Here is a 20,139-nt window from a genome sequence, read left to right on the forward strand (position 1 = left end):
TCTTGGTATCTGCTCTCCTGACTAAAATCTAGCTCTATTAATTTACTGAGTAACAGATCACAGAGGATTCTCAGGAGACAAGTTTTCAGTATTTTTCCTTTCCTTAACCTATTTAACTTTTTTTTTTAACCGAAGCCTAAATGAGAAAGCATCTGCTGAGCATATGGAATTTGCAAGTATTACCATTAATGTATACTGCTAACATTAAGATTTTTCCACAAGGCACACACATATTCCGACTGGCATACAAACACTCTTGGTCTGAAGGACTCAGCAAGGAGAGAGGAGTAACTGTGGACCAGCTCTGTGCAGCATGAGCACTTGTGCCCAGGGGAAAATAGAGGGGTGTTCGGGTCCAACACAGAGGATGTAAAATACACTTTAGATGTTTAGAAAGTCCCTCTCTGTCAGCAAACTGTATACTAGAAATACAAAATCTGGATCCAGAACACAGACTGCAGTTTTCTTTTGATATTACAAGCAAGCTCCTGCACTGCAATCTTAAAAATCTCAGTTTTCTCCCAAAGGACCCAGAGAAAAGATTTGAAGGCATCAGCCAAATTGGATATCATGCCAGCGCCAAAAGGACCTGCACCTCTTGGATCCATGGGGATTTGTGGAAGGAGAGCGAATAGACTTGCTAGTCATTGCCAGAATTGCTTTTGTCTTTAAAACAGTTCCCAAGCAAAAGGTGTAAAGTACTTTTGGATCAGCTGTCCTAAATTAACTAGGAAAAGTTTAGATGATTTCTTGACTTTCAATCAGGACAAAGACTCTCCTGAGTCAACCATGACATGGATTTTAAAACAAAAAGTCTGATTTCCAAATGGAAGTTATTTTAAATGAAATCATTATTTTTGTGAGCTGAGCCTAAACTTGAAATACTTCAAGGCAAAGTCTTTCCATACAAATTCTCCACAAAGTCTAGCAAACCTCATCTCAGGACAGCGGGACTCTTCTCCAGAGAAGATCTGTCCATTCTTATCACTCATATGGGAGTCTGCATATTTAAAATAAAAATGTGACTCACATTTAGTTTCTCCAAGCACAACAGTTGACTAGTTTTTATTTGAGTCAAATCTCATCTCTCCTTCAAGCTGTAAAGGTGTCTATATATGGAACCTTTCATCATGTTTCCAGAACTGCATTTGTACCCTCAACACAGTGTGAGATTATTTATTCCCTGAAGAGTAAAAGTCCTTCAAGTATTGCTATGTCAGGATTTACTCTCTACTTTGGCTTGCTAACAGTTTATTTTCATGTTTGATTACTAACCCCACAAATGTTAATTAACTCCTGTAGAGCAGGTGTAGGCAGCTCTCCAAGTTTCAGACAAACATAAAAAAAATTCAGTTAAGTTAAATTTCAAAGGAACATGGGCAGGCCTATTTATTCCACAGATAAATTTTGTTCTTACTTATTTGTACCTCAAGAGATCTTCTAAGGACTTCTATCTTTCCCCATTCTCTGAGAAACAGTTTTGAGAATCAAAAGTGCAATTGGTATAATGACCTTCAAGATTTTTATGATTATATAAGTGTTTTGAAAGGTCTCATGCACTAAAATTTGGAAGTCACTGAAAGAATGTAAAATATACACTATATGTGTGAAAAGGCAATATATTAAAAGGGGTTCTTCATAATAAGAATAATAATTGATTTTTTTTTTTAAATACCACTATTTTCACTAATTGTTCTCTCTTTTATAACTAGGGAAAAGATCTAACAAAATTTATTAAATATTTGTATTTTTCTATATTAAGTATTAGAGAAACACTGTTTCCATTCTTGGAATATCCCAGTAGTGGCACAGATAGTTAAAAAATAGTAAATCTTATAAAACTCATTTCTTAATGACAATGAAAATAAAAAAAATTAAAGTTCTTTATGCAAGGTAAAAAGTCCCCACTTCAGCCCAAAAAAAAAAAAAAATCTGTATAAACTGAAATGACTAGGTGTTTGGGAGGAAGGAATTCTGCAAAGATCATATTTCCAGAACTGTAAAGATGATGTCACTACAGAATTTCTGGTTTTACATAAAAGCAAGAAAATATTACTTATCAGACAATTCTAATTCTGTGACTGCATTTTTTTATTTTTTTTTTTTAATATATAACAAGGTCACCTTAGCTTACACATCAGTTAAGAAGAAAATGCAAAAAAAGGTATTGGCACCTGTGTTCATTCAAGGAAGAACATTTCATTATCCCTACAGTTCAGGGATCTCTGAGGGGAAAGAGCCCCAGGGACAGCAGCAAGCTCCCAGTCAGACCATAAAATAGCAAAGCAGCAGAATATCCACACAGCCAAAGACACTTGCAGAACATGGGACCTTTGACAAATAGCCTAAGAAAATTAAAGTTTTCATAAATCAGGGTCCTCCCCATAAATCATTTGGACCTGTTTTTCCATCTCCCCATTCCTGCATTGCCACTATGCAAAGATCCAATCTCAGTGCTGAAACGTTTCTGTGAAAACCACATTTTTTCAAGAAAGCACCTCAGAAACAATTTGTAGGGGCCTCTCTGCAGCTGATAGGTGTCTAATAACAGGAAACACTGGAATACAAATCTGCTAAACAAGGAGAAGAAAAGAGGATGAGCAGAAATAAAAGACCCTGAGTTTCTGCTGATGCTGACTGAGAGATAATGAAACTGTTCTTTATTTCCATTTTAGATAGTGAAGCTCTGGTCACTGACTATAGCTTCCTACCTCTTCATCTGTCTCTGTCTCCCCTCATCTCCATTTCTCTCCTTTCTCCTCTTTCCAATCAGTTTACAAGTATGTCTCATTACTAAGCCTGGTGTCTACATAAGATCACACCCCTCTGCCAGTCCTGGAGGTGTTTGCAGTGGTTTGTTCATTGCTTGCCTCTCTTTCCCATGTACCATTTTCACTAGCCACAAGCTACAGCTTTCTATTTCTCTGCTCATGAGCTTCTCACTACAGCATTAATCCAACATTTAGAAAGGGCTCAGAGCAAAATCAGTAAAATCTTGTAACAGCTACTGAAGACCTGAACACTACATCTGAAACCAGTTTATTTATTTGGATTAATCTAATCTAGTAGTGAATCAGTAGAAGTGAAGTGACACACTTTTTAGCAGCAGGAAATTTGTCTTATTTTACAGTACATAACAGTACTATAAGAGTACTCTCGTTAGTTTGTTCCCCACCAAATAATTGTTTTTTCAGACAGCTAGAGCCACTCAGTTGTTCCAAAAAAATGTACCAAACAATTGCAAAGAAACCCACTGAGCTCTGTAGGCATATGGATTACATAACTATTTATTCCATATTTATTCAGAATTAGTAAAGCCTTCCCATGTCACAGAACATATTTTGCAAAAAAAAAGAATGAAAATTGGTCTACTGATATAAAAGAGTTGCTGGCTAAACTCCACCATCTAAGAGGAAATGCCCCCTGTTTTCCACATTAACCATCCTAACATGCCACAAACAAAATTTTCTGTCTTTAGTAAATGCCTAGAGGGGAAAACAGCACCTTTCTGGCTGTGGCAGACAAAAATGCTGGAGATGGTTGGAAGACAGTTGTGTTTTGGGACCAGACATCACCAACTAGACCCATGCCAACCACTCTTCCCACTCCAATCCATTGGGGCCAACCCTATGGAGTCACACCCTATAATTGCTAGCACAAAGCAGCAGGGAAGCAGAATCATAGTGAAGACCTCGGATGTAGGAATGAGAAATTAGAGAACATTTCTCAGCCTTCCTGTGTGAAATGGTTACATGAAAGATGCATTTCAGGCAATTTGCAAAGGCATAAGACTGAGAAGTCAGTAACAACAGCACAAACTGTCAAAAAACATGCTTCTTGCAATTTTTTCTGGGTCAGAGTGAATTGCTGCAAAACACCAAGCACAGAGAATTACTACAGACATTGCTGATGGATAACATGTTAATATCAGGATGAAATTCTCTAGACTCCACCTTAATATCACTTTACAGTCAAACAAAAATAAAAGCACATTGTAAGGTCACAGAATTCATACGAAATTCAGTCAAGGCTAACTCCAGTATCTCAACAGTAAAAGGTTATTTGAAATCCAAGTATATCCATTTTATTTAGACATAAATCCATACAGAGTGCACTTAACAAAAACAGATATACTGACACTTTGAATTATCTTCCCAACAGAAGAACTGCCCTGACAATATCAAGAAAGACAGATTTGTACTCAGGAGCCCACGTTTGCAGCCAGCTCAGTATGTGAAACCAGACTTAGAAACAAATTAGTAACATCCAAACAGCATCTCAGAATCAGGCTGTCTTAAATCTGAACAGTCCTAATTACAACAAAGGGATAATGGTTGCCTCTTCAAAATCTGTACTAACATAGCAATGAAAACTTCTGGAAAACCTTGCTTCCCTGCAGCAAGAGTGAATTGCTTTCTTTATTCCTACTTGAAAGTAACAATTGGCTTTTTGTTTCTTCTTTCTCTTTTCTTAGAGCAAAGGTGGTGGAAAAGAGTAATTCATAGATACTTGCCACTTAACACCTATTTGACTGGCAATAATTGCTGTGCATAAAGGAGTTTAAATATATCTTAACATTAGTATAGCAGGAAGCATTATAATAAGACAAGCAGAAACTCATTCTCTAAGCCAAGCAAACAATGTGGGACTTCTCATTGCTACATGTGGAAATTTGCTCTAGTCTTGCTTGGAGAGTGTTAGGACTAGGAGCGAAAAGATGCTTTAGAATAAATTAGCACAATTATAAATCTGACAACAAGATTAATATTCTAACTATGTTCACAATAATTAACTCACCAAAACAGTTCCAGAGTCATTATCCAGTTAGGGTGGAATGGGAAAGTTTACAGCACCCCTGTAGATTTATAAGCCAATTAAGGGTGACCCTCCTCTAGATTTCATTAGAAAAGCCTCTGGTTCAGCAAAAGCTCACACGTGCAAGTAAGAAGTTTCCCAATGAAAGGGAATCTTTATCACCTCTATTAAACACTTTTCCTGCTCCCCTGGAAATTACATATTCCTAATGCATCCTCAGCCTCCTGCCAACTCTCCAGCCCTCACACAGCATGCTTGCACCTGTGAGAAGCACAGCACCACTGGGGCACTGCTCCAGGAGGGGAGCTCTGCTTTATTCCCCACATGACCAAGGTGTCATGGTCCAACACTAGAGAAGCTCCTCAGATCTTGTGATGCACCTCTGGGGTTAGGACTCACAGCCCCTCTCCCACCCAGAGCCATCTTCTGCCTTCCATGTGCAGTGGACAGCAGATTTATCAAAATGTTCACCAACCAAGCCAGCTGATAACAGCTGGCCATTACTAACCAGCAAACTCCTGCTCAAGGTGCACTATAGGTGCATGGGACTGCACAGAGTGTGAACTATCTCCTTGCTATCTATGCCATTTTCCCTCTTCATTGCCTTTCTGCACAGATTCATTGTTCTAATATAAAAGCCTCCTCTGCCACTGTCAGAGCAGTCTCCCTTTATCTCCAATTCCACAACCTCCCCTTCTCCTTTTAAAACTTTGTATAAAGAACATCTCTTTTCTCCTTTTGTTGCATACATCTATGCCTGTTTCATCCCTTCCTGCATAATTGAGTTTTTCAGCTTTGTAAAGTATTTTTCAATATAGATAGCATAAAAATTGCTATCTAAAATTGAATAGCATTGTATCAGAACGCATACTTTTTTCCCAGTAAAATACACAATTTGGACTGACTCAAGCTGCAATGTGTATGCAGGTAAAGCAAATTCTGAATTATTCAACACTTAAAAACACTGAAAAATCATTTACTTGTTACAAGCAATGAGATTTATGTTTTATGTCTCCCAATCAATAGCTAGTGTGTCCACACATAGCTGATTTATCCATATTGAAAATATAATTATAAGTCTAGTTTGCTCTGAACCACAGAGTCCTTTTGTAACAAGATTATTTAAATACAAATGGGGTTGGAAAATTGGTTTTAAATGGCTAATCTGTCTTGTCTTCAACTCCAGCTGCAGAATTTACTAACATCATAAACACAGGCTGAGTGAAAACTTAAAAGGTTTTCTGATGCTCCCCGCGATCTGTCTATGCAGTCCTCATTAACAGGGAAGTTGATGGGAGCTGTATGCAGGCTGGGAGAGGAGGATAATAAGCCTTGTAATCTCTATAAAGAGAAAGGGATTTTTACTGGTGATATGTCATATATGCTGGTGTGCAAACGTCTGTCTTACTGGCAGCCCAATAAAGAATTTATGCACCCAGGTCTCTGATGCACTGTAGAACATCTCTGCCATATGGGTGTACAAACTTACACCCACAGGGCTGGAAACAACTCCTCAGAGCATCTTACAATAGGGACCATCAGATATTCATGGGATCATTAAGCCAAGTTTCATCTGGACAGATTTACTTGGGGATTACTGAAGGCCCTGCTGCCTTCCTGCTGCTCCCATGTGATGTGGTCAGAAGCCTGGTGACATGCAGTGGGGAAAGGCTGGGCCAGTGCATGCTCCTCCAAGGGAGCACTGCAGTATCACCAACTGGGAATGCACCATGAATTTCCCCCCGAGTCATGCACAAGGGCTGGGAGAAAAAGCAGCTCAAATCTGACTTGGGTTGAGTAGAAATTAAGGATTGGTAACTTGCCACCTCACCCTGACAGAAAACTACTGCCTTAAATCCTCCTGTGACAGATCATACCACCCCAAAAAAGCTGGGTTTAACTGTTATTTTTCTTATTTTCTTCATACCAGTGTAATTGGTATGGGGGGCTGGTTTGGGTTTGTGCTGGAAATAGTCTTGATAATTGAGGGATATTTTCATTATTCCTGCGTGAAAAACATCACTGAACCAAAACCAGCACAGATACAGATTCCTAAGTCTGGAACTACCACACCTGTGGCAGATTGGTGCAGTGTAGACTGCCACAGATTGTGGCAGTGGAGGCTACCCTGGGGAGCTGCTTTCCCAGCCCTGTGAAATGGTCCACTACCTTAAGTCAAGGGCAAGGTTCTTTCCTAGGGGTGTGCAATGCAGAACTTCCCTTACAGCTACTCAAGGGCCAGATGTTTAGGACAAGCACCATGTTGTGAGTGTCCTCATTTCATCCAAGGGTCAGAAAAAGCCTTTCACATTCAGCTGGACAGCACACTTCTACGTTTCTTCTTAGTTAGAAAAAACCCTAAGGAAAGGATAACTGCCAATAAAAGAGGAACACTGCATAATTTGAAATTATAATTCTATACATGCTTCTGAAAGCCTCTTTGGCTTTCCTCTTTGTGCTCTGAATGGTTCTCTAGATCTAATTTAATTCGGTGAAGCAAATCCAAAAGTTCCAGGGGAAAAAAAAAAATCAACTTTTTCTTCAGTTAGAATAAAAATTGTTCAGAAAGAATTCTTGATCTTCATTAATTCCACAGGTAGACACACAAGCTCCTAAGTGTTAATGAGACTTGCCAGTTAAGGTGGACTAATGTATCTAATGAAATGTCAAATGAGCCCACTTTGGATTTACATTATCAGATATTTCCACCAGGAAAGTTTGGCAAGAGATCCTAACAAACCCATCAAGCCCTCTGGAAACATGGAGTAAATGGTTCTTCTGGACTGGAATTACATTAGTGGCTCACTTGGTCAGTGTGACTCCTAGAAACTAAGGTGAGGGGAAAATAATCCCAATCCTTTATTTCCTTTTCCACAACCAAAGTCTATTTCATTTTTCCTCAGTTACGTAGAAAATTATCCTCTGTAGTCTATGGTGGTTTCCATTAGAAACATGTAGAAAAATTCTCTCCAGAAATCAAGCATCCAGGTCTGCTGAGGTTTTGGAACTTGTTTCAGAATCTGCCCTGAATCAACTGCATGCCTAATCACTCTAGTAAAACAAGATTCCAAGTTGCTCATAAATCCTAATTCACTGTTAAATGAATTGTTCTTATTCTCATGTGCAATATTATAGGTATCAAATAAGAAACTCAAAAATGGGATCCTTAGGGCATTAAGATTTGCTGTGGTAAATTCTATGTGTTGTCTTTTCAAGTTTCCCTTTAGGAGGAAAAATTGACAAAAGAAAAAAAGTTCAAGTGTTTCCAGAAAGAACTGAAAAGTTTGACATGCAATGAAAAATTAATTTGCCCTAATATGTGGCTTGTTAAAATTTTATAATATTTTCAGGCAAACAAACACTTAACTGACACCAAATCTATAAAAAATATCTTACTATGGATTTCAGATTCCCAGGGGTAGAAGTCAAGAGACAGATTAAATGATCAGTCCAAAATGAAATTCCACTGCTTTTAAATACATATATATATATATATATATATATATGCATATATAAATATAGCTATCTGAGCAAAGACAGCCTTATATAACATTTTAAGTGACAGGTGAAGCACTTGACAACTTTATGACCATCTTAGGACCAAAGTTGCTTTCTTAAGGGAAGAAGGATTTCATTAGCTTTCCCTGAATCAAGCCATCATAAAGCAAAGTGATGATCCAGTGGATTTTAGATGCACAGAAGTTTACCCCTTTGTACATGGATCTCCACTGCCACCACACACTCGGGGGAAAATTGAGCAGCCTTTCTCCCCTCTTTCTGCTGTACCCCAGCTCCCATCACTCACAGTCATTATGGTCTGGAAGCAAAATCTGCTTTTGTGACACAGCACTTAAAGTATGAACCAAAGAAAAAATGTAATTCTGTTTGGTTACCCTTAACATGCTCCCCTTCTTTTCATGAAGAATCTGTTTCTTTTAACTCCACATATTTTCATGCTACCAGGACTACTGATCCACAGAACTACACCACACAGCATAGGGAGAATCCCACCATTTTTTATCCATTCACTAACAACTGAATTTTCTGTACAAAAGGAAGGCTTGTAAACTTTTCCATCCACACCTGTGGTGCCACTGCTGCCCCATGCACTCCTACCAACAGCACCTGCCACAGCCACACACAGAACCTGTGACTCAGCGATGGCCAAGTCTGCATTAAAGTATTAGAAAAAACCTTGATCACTTTTAGTGTGTCTCCTAAATCATCCCACAACCCATGCTGCAGCTCCAGCCTTCTCCGGCTGAGGAGCAATTTACCACCCATCTTCCTCAGCATGATCTCTCTTGTTCTGACCAAACACGTCTAAGGCACAGAATTAATTTTCATCTTTCCTGGAGAAAGCACGGAGGTGATTAGCCCCATTTACCTTAGTGTGCCTGAATCAGAGCCAACCAGGCACAAAAGCACACAGGTCATTTTAAGTGACCTGATCATCCTCACAGTCTGGAAAACAACGTAGTCCTGAGGGCCTAAACTTGTATTACACGGACAGTCAGTGACATAACCCATTTAGATCAAAACACCCCGCGGAGTCACTCAGGTCTGCTCTCTCACCACCACAGCACTGCTCAGATATTAAACCAGAGCTGCTTCTCCACACGCCCAAATGAGCTGAACCAGGCAGATCTGGGGCCAAAGGCAGAGCCAGTTCACACCTACCCAGACGGCGTCGTCCTGCCTGTACTGCTTCCAGTTGCGGCCGGTGTCGCTGGACATGAGCGCGTAGCTGGTCACCCAGTCCGAGCTGCCGTACCTGCCCTGCGTGGCCACGGCCACCACCTCCACTCTGTCCCCCAGATCAACCTGGAGCCACTGCTGCTCGTTGGACTCCCGTGGGGACCAGCCACCAGCTCCTGAAAGAGTGGATGAAGAGAATTTAGATGTCAATGACAGCACAAGAAAATTATGATCGATAAAGAACCGTTAAATTATTTCAGGTCATCACAGAGGACTTGAGCGTGCATCTGTTTTTACATATTTTAGTATTAGGAAATAACCTGATGGAGGCCCACATCATGTAGTGTATCTCCATTAACCTAAAGCTCACTCATGAGGAATTTCGAATTTATAAGACATTTTAGGGAAATTTATTCTTTTTCAGCTGTACAAACATCAATGAGGTTGGCACATGCTCAATCACACACAAAAAAAAAAAAAAGAAAAAAAAAAAAAAGAAAAATCATATCTATTCCCTCCTTGCAGTTCTGGGAATGTGGAGTTGTAACTTGCAGTTTGCTTTGATATTTTCCTTTTTGCTATGTTCTGAAAGAATTGCAAAGTGTTAGTTATTTTTATTTAAGCCCTATTAAATATTTGAAAGAATGGTTTAATTACAGCTTAGAAATACATTTCAGATAATTCGTTGTAAAACTAGAAACCATTTGATTGAACAACTAAAAGGACTGCCTTCACACTGGAAAGTAGGCTGTCTCTGACGTGAGCTTGCAATTCATGTTTGTGCTTTAAAAGTAAAGATTTGCACTATCCCTTGAATTCCTTTGTAGCTTAAACAGCCCTGTGGTAACACCAAGCCAATGAAACAGAACTGCCAACATTTGCTTGCATTTTACCACTCTGCTCACTACAATAAATGGGAGATTATGGTTAAAAAGCAAATCATTCCAGACTGGAATATATTATTTTATGGTCTCCTGCTTTCTTTTACACCCTAAAATACAGGCTACGTTTATTTTCCTTTAACTTGTTTCTCCTTGCACACATTTATTCTCTGCATACGCCTGGTGTTCAATTCAATAAGCAACCAATGCAGCTATGAAGAGCACAAGCCATCAGCCAAGAAGCCAAGACAACAAATTTTGAGGCTGTCACTGCTTCTGCAACCCAACATCTTCTTGTTTTGTCATTATTAAAGAAGTTTGGAAAAGCACTCCAGTATGACTACAGTGAACACGATCACATTGGGAATAAAAGTAAACTGATCTGTCTCAAAGTTGCTCCATGAAAAGTTCATTGAAGTGAATAGAGTTGAAAGATTAATAAATGTGGTTGCTATCAATAAACTCAGTTTCAATAGCTCTGCACTTTTACAAACATCTTGTTTTTCCTGGATGGCATTGTACTTTCCCACTCACAACCGAAATCCCTTTGTCTACGAGTAGGCGTTAAAATCATCATTATTTACAATTTATTAATATAGGATTCATCTGAACTCCTGAAACAGAACCATTCCAATACCTGGAATGGTGTATTGTTCCTGCTCCCCTGGATAACTCAGCCTTCATTTCTCTACAAGAGCTCTCTAGGGAAAAGTTTGCAACCAAACCAATGCATACTGCTTCTTAGTGCCATGATTTACCCTTTTCAATCACAGCAGAAGTCTTCATCATCACTGATTATTCTACCTGCCCTAAATAGAATACTCTCTCCTAAGAGCATGCCATGAAACACCTGATGAGAATACTAGGAATTTCATCTCTGATTTCTTCTTTGACTATTTCATAGCTCTTTTAACTCCAAACTTTTATGTATAGCTTATGTAAGACTATAATACCTTCTGTTAAAAGTCCTAATAAGGTTACCTCTCACGCCAACTTTTTTTTTATTTTGATATTTTAAGTGCTATATAGAAAGTATGTTTTCTGCCTTTAAGGTACAAACGACAGAGCTGCATTCAAAGACAACAAACTACAGATTTCTCCCACACACAATTGTGACTATTACATATGGGAACCAAGGGCAAACTTCCTTTGGATTGTAATATCCAGTATCTAAAATAGACTCTGAACACAATAGTTGCTGGTTTTTTGGTTTGTTTGTTTTTTTTTTTCCCAGTTTTATTCCAGGAACTGATATCATATAAAAATCTGCTTCAGAAGTTCTGACAAAGTTGTTCCATTCATGACTCAAAGAGCCTATTCTAGATGTTTTCAGAACATGTTAAAAGAAAGTTGGCATTTTCATTTTTCCTTCATTCAGCATAGAGAACAGCAACTAGATGAAAGAAAATAACTTATAACAAAAATATTTGGTGAGTTTTCCATTAAAAAAAACCACAAAAAACTTTGCTTTCTATTTTCTAGTTTATACATAAGCTCTTAAGCCAAGCCTGTTAGCATGGATGCTTCCCAGCAGTATGCCAAACATCATAAGTAAATATCTATTTTATGCTGTCTCCCTTCTGCTGCTAGAAGTGGCAGGAATGTGATACACTTTCCACAAAAGTGTTTGGCTTTATTGTGCACTGCTATTTTCCAGCTTGAGCACAACACCACAGGCTTATAATTTTAAAGTCAAACAAATGATACACACTGAACAGAATTTTGGGAGATCTGTGCTGAGCTTGAGCCCAAAAATCATAGATTACATGGTGTCTCTGAACTGCATCTCTCTTTACACGAGCACATTTGTCTGTTGGGAATGTCACTCCTTAGATTTAAGCACTGCAGACATGGCACTGACACCTGCTCGTAGCATCACCTCTCCAAAGCTGGTCTTGCAAGAAACTCATCAGTTACGGGCCATGTCTTCACAGAACAGCAGCTGCTTCATGTATATTTTCCTGTGGAGAAGACAGCCTACTGTGTTTTCCTCTCCCAAACCTTCCTCCATTACCATTTCCACAGGTGGACAGTAACTACTGCTAGTAAGAAAGGCAAAATCCCTGCAACAGCAAAGCTGCATTGGCTGCATGACCGAGGGCAGAACTGAAGCTTTTCCCACTGGGCCTCTCTCACTTCTGCTAATAAAACAAACACATAGCTTCTGCTTGCTTCTCTGCTTATCCCAAATCCCCACCAAATACTGCTGTGAGTGCCAAAAATCAATAAATGTTCTTTTTCCTTCACATTTACTCTGTCATACAGAGCAGGTGGCACAAGGGATACTGGCATTTTTCCAGCACAGTCTGTGTCTGCACACTTCTCTTATGCACCTCATTCCTGACAGTGTGTCAACAGCCCATCCTGTACTTTTTTTTAGTTAGTAGCAAAAAAACACAACCAAAGCAGAGCAACTATTTAGAACCCTTTGCTCCTCTACCCCCCTTGATGCTTGCCCTGCAGACTGTTTGCCAGCACAGGTCCAAGACAAAGGACAAGAAGGGTCTAATAGGCAACAACACGGGACACTGAAGACACAACTTACAGGATATCAACTCCTCTGAACAGATACAAGCATAACTCAATGTCTTTTTTCTGCAACTGGGCACAAAGATATTGAAGAGGGTCATATAAGTTTTAATAAGCGTGGCATAAACACAAACCAGACAAAGAGCTTGGCTTTCATTATGCCCATCAGATCTGCACACCTGGCTCAGGTGTGTTAGGACGTCACACTGTCTCACACAAAAATGAGAAAGTCAGGATGTCCAATATTCCCCCTTTCTGCCCACCAGGTTCCCACTGCCATCGACAAGATTCTGCACCTTGTGCTACACCATCATTCCTCACATCTCACACATTTCACAACTTCTGGGCATCATTTCAAAAGAAGCATTCAACACGGTATGGAGAAAGTACCCTAGTGGAGAACAATATCACAGGAATCTGATATATTGTTCATATTTTCCATGGCAACAAATCAAAATGTTAGAAATATGTGGAGAGCAAGGATCGGATGGTTTCTCAGTTGGAGACCCATATGAATCCAAGAAATATGATCAAATACTTTAGCTTCTTTTTCAGACTGTTTGTACATTTTGCCATAGTTGTTTCAAAAACTGCATTTAAGCCCAGTGTTACGCAGTCAATGCTTTTTGATGTTCCCCAGGGCTGCTCAGGATGCCAACATTTATTTGTAGTTGATTATTACAAAGCAAAGGGAATTATTATTTCCCCCCTACATGCCTTACAAACAGCTCAAATAGCTTTATACAGCACTAAAAAACTCCTGGACTTCCCACTGCAACTAAGTGCTTCCCTGCTGCAGAATTTTACTTTAATGCCCACATCAAACACTTCCTGGCCATAAAACAAATTCTTTTTGACACTATATATGCTTTATATTCTCATACATAATTGCCTATACTAACAACTCAGGAGAGCTAATAAGAACTGAAAAATCTTAAGTGATGCAGTTATAGTGTAGCAATTTTCTTATTATTTTTCATTATTTATTTATTGTATACAAAAAAGCTGATAAATCTCTCTCATGGGCGAAAAATGTATTTCATACCTCAGAATCATATTTATCAGAATTATACTAGCTCTTTAGCATTACCAGTACAGATTTATCAGCATTTTAATTAAGCTCTTTCAGCTGTTCACACAAAGCTTTACTCATGGGTGCTTTGTGTGTTTGTTTTTTAAAACGGCACATTCCACTACTGCAGGCCCTTTTTTAAAAACGACAGCCTTTTACTTATTGCTATCTATTACTGAATAAACTTGATGAATTAGAACTTTCTGTCAATAAAGGACTGGGTTGTGCTTCATAAATTCATCTTCACTTGTTGCATTCATGTTTACATTAACAAATATATTCATCTGGCTTTCCACCCAGAGGCTCTGTTCCTTGCAGCACTGTCTTATCAATTACAAGCAAAGCTAAGCCTCCTCATAAAAACATTCAACATTATCAGAAAGCCACAGCCTAGTCCTTGTTAGGAAATATTATTTCCTGTAAAGATATCTACTATTTGCATTCAAGTGACAGAGAAAGTTTCTACAGCCACCATCCACCACTGCTTGCTGCTCCAACCCAAGCTCAGGCACTGCTCTGGCAAGAGCAGACTTAGTTCTCTTCACAGTAGCTGGTATAGGGCTAAGTATGCTGGAAACAGTGTTGATAATATAGAGTTGTTTCTTCTATTCTTTCTGAGAATTGCTTACACACAGGCCAAGGCCTTTTCTGCTCCTCACACCACATCACTAGTGAGGAGCATAGAGGGAAGCCAAATTTGAGAGCGGACACAGCCAGGACAGCTGACCCCAACTGACCACAGGGATATCCCATCCCATCCCATCCCATCCCATCCCATCCCATCCAGCATCATGCTCAGCATTTAAAGCGGGGAGACAAAGGAGGAGGAAAAGGAGGACATTCAGAGTGATGGCTTCACTTTTACTCTTGTAATTCTCTCCCCCATCCCACTGGGGGAGTGAGTGGCTGTGTAGGGCTGAGTTGCTGGGGTTTGTCCATGACATGTGCCCAACCTGGGCCTCAAAGGGTTCAAGATAATTAGAGATTTGATTGGAATGTACCAGATTAAGTTTACAGCTGTTATTGCTGGTTAGCTATTAATCAGCAGCTTCTTTGCCATGGGGCTTGCTTCACTTACTGCTCATTAGAGTCTACTGCTCATTAGTAGCTACTTTTTGCTGTACTGTTTATCATCTGACTGCTGGGCTGGGCACATTTTGATAACAGCAGTGGCCACGCTCCTGGGCTGGCAAGTGGCCAGGGCATCTCTGCTGCTCCTGTGCACTGGGCAGGCTGGAGCTGCAGTGTGAACCCAAGCCAAAGGGGCAGCGACAGTGGACAAATCCCCGAGACAAAAAGACAGCCCGGGTGTCTGTGGCTCTGAAGAAGACCATGCCAGAGCCTGTACATCTCGAAGTGCCTGTGGCTATGGGCACATCTGTACCACAGCTGGTTCCTCTGAAGGGACTGTGGTCCCAGGTACTCCCTGAAGCACCGTGGCTGTCAAACTGTGTGGCTGTGGCCAAGCCCACCAAAAAGTAGGGACTGCAGCCATGGGAAAGGCAGGAGCAGGTTTACTTCTGAAAAGACTGTGGCTGTGGAAATGCCATGCTGGAGTGAGCAGCTGTGTGGGGCTTCACTGTTTTTGGGGGTTAAGCCATAGCAAGTCCCCGTATGAACTCTGCCAGCACTACATGTGCACGTTCCTACATAAGTCCATCAGCAAAATAATTAGACAAGGTAGAGTTTAGCTTCTAGATACCTCTGTTGCTTCAGCTCATCAGTTACCACATAAGCATTCAAAACACAAAACAAAAGTTGCTGAAACAACCCCCTTACTTAGAGCTTGGTTTCCATACTTTCTCCTATTCCTATGACTAGTGCTAAAAGACAGCATGGACCTTATCAATGTGATACTGCATTGCTGAAAAACTCTAATATCTTACTCCTCACAACATGACAAAACTACTGTGGGACAGTTAACTAAGACAGCTAACTATTTCAATTTCTGACCTTAAACTGAGACCACTGTCATAACTTCATACATTGCTAATATCTCTTTAATACAGAGTACAGCCAGAGCTTGACTTGCAATAGTGATTTTGAACCTCTTCCTCTTTTCTACAGATAAAATTAGCTATTAGAGCCCTCTGCACAATCAAATAAGCATATCTATTCACCGTCTCAGCCAGCAGTAGGAGACAAAGGCAGGGCAAACTCAAATATCATGCTCAAGGTTTACAACTTTCTTTTGTTAAGCAATTACCATATGACCTTTTACTTGATGAGGAACTCTGGTTCAAGGGTTCAAATATGATATTTTAACTCCCATCTAACACTTCTTTAATGGCCAAGCAACTTCTTATCATTAGTGTTAAGCATATAAGAGAAAGTCCCTTACTGTCTCTCTATAGATTTATCAAATGGTGTTTGATTAAAATACACTTCAGGGATGTTTAAGAATGAAAATTGTGATTGATTTTCAATTAAAACTTTTTTTTTCTGATTGATTTTCAATTTAAAACCTAGTAGTGATCTTGTTAGTGTTTCCCAAAATGAAATTCATACGTAATATGATAATGCAGGACTTTCCACTTTTAGAGGCTCTACCTTGGAAATAAGATGAGAGCAAACAACTCAAATTTGCAACAGGATGTTGAATGTTGCCCTAAATACTGCCAATTTCTCCTTTCTGGTACTAGGCTTCATATTCATAGTTCCACCTGGTGTTTGAACTCATTATCTGGACCTCAAACATTCTTGATGGCAAATGTCTGAAAAGTTGTTTTCCACATTCACTATTTCTGCAGAATTATCTAATCATTGAATTCCACTGGAATTCTATATCTAATTGCTATTGTTTTTAACAACTACATTTTAGAATAGGGTCTCAAACCTAATGACCTTTAAACCCTTAAAATATGGGAAGTCATCCAAAGCAAAAAGACTATCTGAACTTCCTTAATGATATCTCTACAAGAGAAGTGGAGATCTTCAAAATTAATAGAAGTTTTCTCTAATAAAGGAGGAAATTGCTCCTACATAGCACACTCTCAGGAGCATAAATTAAATGGCTCTATTCAGCTTGGCTCTGAATGCACTGCATACAAACAGCATAGAAAGTTATTTTTGTAAAAGTGATTAAAATGAATAATTTAAGCATTTCATAGTGCAACCTTACCATCTCGCCTGTTGAGTTTTGCAAAGCTGGGACTGTAAGTACTGAAGAGCTCAGAGGAACTGGTAAGGGCAGCTGAAGGTAAGGGAGATACCAATGCATCATCACAATTATCTAAAAAGGAGAACAAAAAAACAAAACATACAGAGGTCATCATATGAGCAACACATGCCAACTTGTGTTATCTCTAGGTAGTGCTTTTTCCACTTAGTAGTCAGAGAGTGGACACACAGCACATTTCTGCTTGAATTTACATGGAGAACAGAAATTAACCCTCCAGAATGTCCCAGTCTGGTGGGACAGCAACCACATAGGAGCTGCTGTTAAGACACTGAATGCTTGAAAAACTGGAAATAGTTGCCCCTTCAGGGAATGAGATTTGATTGTCTACCCTGCAGTTAAAGAGGATATTGACTCTTGTTGCAAAAGCCACTGAAAGAGTGCAGTAATGCCCTGGCAGACCTTAGAGAACACTCCAGGTGTTCTGTGTCCAGTGCAGTTTTTCCACAGAACAGGTGTGCAATGTAGGAGTTACAACTTCATATTTCTGTGTGGAAATGACACACAAGAACATGCCATGGGGGCTTTTGCAACATGTAAAAGTGTGTCCTGTGCTTCACAGGCTGCACTAAAATTTCAAAATCTGAACATTTCTGTCATTTCTTCCCCAAGCTCACACAAACTGGTTTTGTTCACACACATGAGCAGCCTCTACGTTTCTCCCCTCTTTCTTTCATCTGCTTCTGAGGACAGATGGGCTATGCTAACACTCAAGTGGAATTTTTGAGCCCCTAATGTTTGAACAGGGATGGAATGAAATAACGTAAATTTTCTCATTACGATGCTGCCACATAAACACTCAAGAACATAATGCGGGATTTCAGTAGGGAATAATAATAATAATAAACCTCTCTCGTTTTTAATTCAATCTCCCATGGAGCAAACATGGACCTCATTACTGGAAAAGGCCTGCAGGTCACCAGGATCTCAGGCCACCACAGTGTTCTTACACTCAGAGAGTAAATAAGCAGTTTGCAAGGACTGGAGAGGAGGTGGGGGAAGGAAGGGCTACAAAAGACAAAGAATAAAAGCAAAACTTGCTTGATAGTTATGAAAATGAGTTTAGATTATTCCAAACCTGAGTGATACCTTTTCCATATTGAGACAGATTACATTAAAATATTTCTCATCTCTTTCTGCAATACCCTCTAAAACAACCCAGATACTTTTGCAATCAAAATCCAGCTCTATAGGAAAGAAAAGCAATGTCATCAATGTAATTTATATCAGTGCATTGAATGATGGATCTCAAAAACCAAACTTCTATACAAAACCCTTTCTAGCTCTTTGATTCCCAAGAGCAAAAAGGCCTAGCAAGATCAGCAAGATAGATAAATTAGGGACAAGTCTGCACTGATGTTGTAGCCACGAGGATAATTAGCCAACAAAACAAATATCATGAGCAGATTCCCTATGACTTACACTCTTTGAATCTCAGAGAACTTCTGAAGCGTTTGTGGAATGTCATTCTCCTGGTACACACGAGATCAGGCCATGACAGTTCTATTTGGACTTAAAAAAATCCAAAACAACTGTAAATTGAGGGTCTTAAATTCACCGTCACTCGTGAACTGAACAGAGATTTAAACATAGATTGAAAATGTTGAATTCATGAGGGCACTGAATTCACCCAAACTTCTGCATTCTATAAAGCCAGCAGAGGAGTTGGAAACCTCTCAAAAAAAAGTCCAAAATCTTAGTGGACAGATCTACAGGACTATTCAGCAACACTTAACCCATGAGGCTGGAAATAACTGAACACAGAGATTTCATTTTAAACAGTGTCTAGACTGCTGGCTCTCTTCAGTTCCCTGTGGTTGCTCCTGGGCCACGAGAAAACTCAGCACATCAGCCTGTGATCCAGTTGTCCATCACTGTTCCCCAAAGGCAGGGCTGGATACCTACAGGACACCAAATATCTCAGCATCACAGAGGAAATCATTTCAGAGCAGCACATTAAGGTTTTCCCTGGGATTTCTAGAGGGTCCAGGCTGAGAAGTGACAATTAGCTCTTGTATCTGTGAGATACTTTGTCTAAATTTCCATATCCTTTGCTTCTGTCCCAATGCATGTTCATCTGCATCTCTGCTGCTACAGCACTGAAACATCATTTCCACATGGAATTCTTATTTTGCTTTGTTCTAAAAAACGAAGGAAGGGAGGAAAGGGAAATGGAAGCTGAATTACAGCTAGGAAACCTTCCCTGAATTAATATCTAACTATAAAAAAACATGTAAGTTTAAAGCTTCAGGATTTAGGACAGCATTAAAAAATTGATGATAGTTCTGAGAGCGCCAAGACTAATACAGCCCCACTTTGAACAGATAAGAGAGTAACGATTGATTGACTCGGAGTACATGCAGAAATTTCCTCCAAGTGAAGATTATTTTTGAATGGATACTCTGACAAGATGCAAGGTCACTCTTCTGCCCTTCACTCAATCAAAATTAACTTTGTACTGGAGGTTGAACCAAGAGCTCTACATGCACAGACCGACAATGCAGAATACAGCATAGTTTTTATACTCCAAATGAAATTCTAGAGTCCAGCAAATTGCTTGGGATGCATCAATCAACTTGTACACACACAAAAATCCAGAACATTAGCAGAACAGCTCTGATACATCCTTTGTCAGAGACCCATCATGTACATATTTGAGACTGATATCACCTTTCAAAACTTAGCTGAAATACAGTACAGAGTTCAAAAAGTGGGATGTGCATGTACAGTGAAGGTCATTCCATTGGCCCTGCTTCCATGAGAAGGCAGTATTGAAAAGCAAAGGAACCAACAATCAAAGACACACCTCTCAAGATTAAAAAACTCCTGAAGAAAGGATGTTATTATCATGTTTCCTTTTGTGATGGATGCAGACAAGAAAGAGATGAAAAATTTTGTGTTTATGCAAAATCAAAGAAGATCCATGGTAAAACCAGAAGCAAAACCAGCATATCCTGATTCCCACC

General features: G+C 39.5%; 1 protein-coding gene across 1 annotated transcript in view; it reads right to left on the reverse strand.

Annotated features, from left to right (window-relative positions):
• The window catches only part of CNTNAP5 (contactin associated protein family member 5), a 269,015-nt gene that overhangs the window by 183,462 nt on the left and 65,414 nt on the right, over positions 1 to 20,139 (reverse strand). The window contains exons 2-3 of the mRNA XM_014871836.2: positions 17,117 to 17,227; positions 9,496 to 9,689 (exon numbers count right to left, since the gene is read on the reverse strand). Of these exons, the coding sequence (XP_014727322.1) occupies positions 9,496 to 9,689; positions 17,117 to 17,227 (305 nt within the window). The remainder of the gene's footprint in view (positions 1 to 9,495; positions 9,690 to 17,116; positions 17,228 to 20,139) is intronic.

This window comes from Sturnus vulgaris, chromosome 7 (genome assembly GCF_052056855.1).
Source record: "Sturnus vulgaris isolate bStuVul1 chromosome 7, bStuVul1.hap1, whole genome shotgun sequence".
Classification (NCBI taxonomy): Eukaryota; Metazoa; Chordata; class Aves; order Passeriformes; family Sturnidae; genus Sturnus; species Sturnus vulgaris.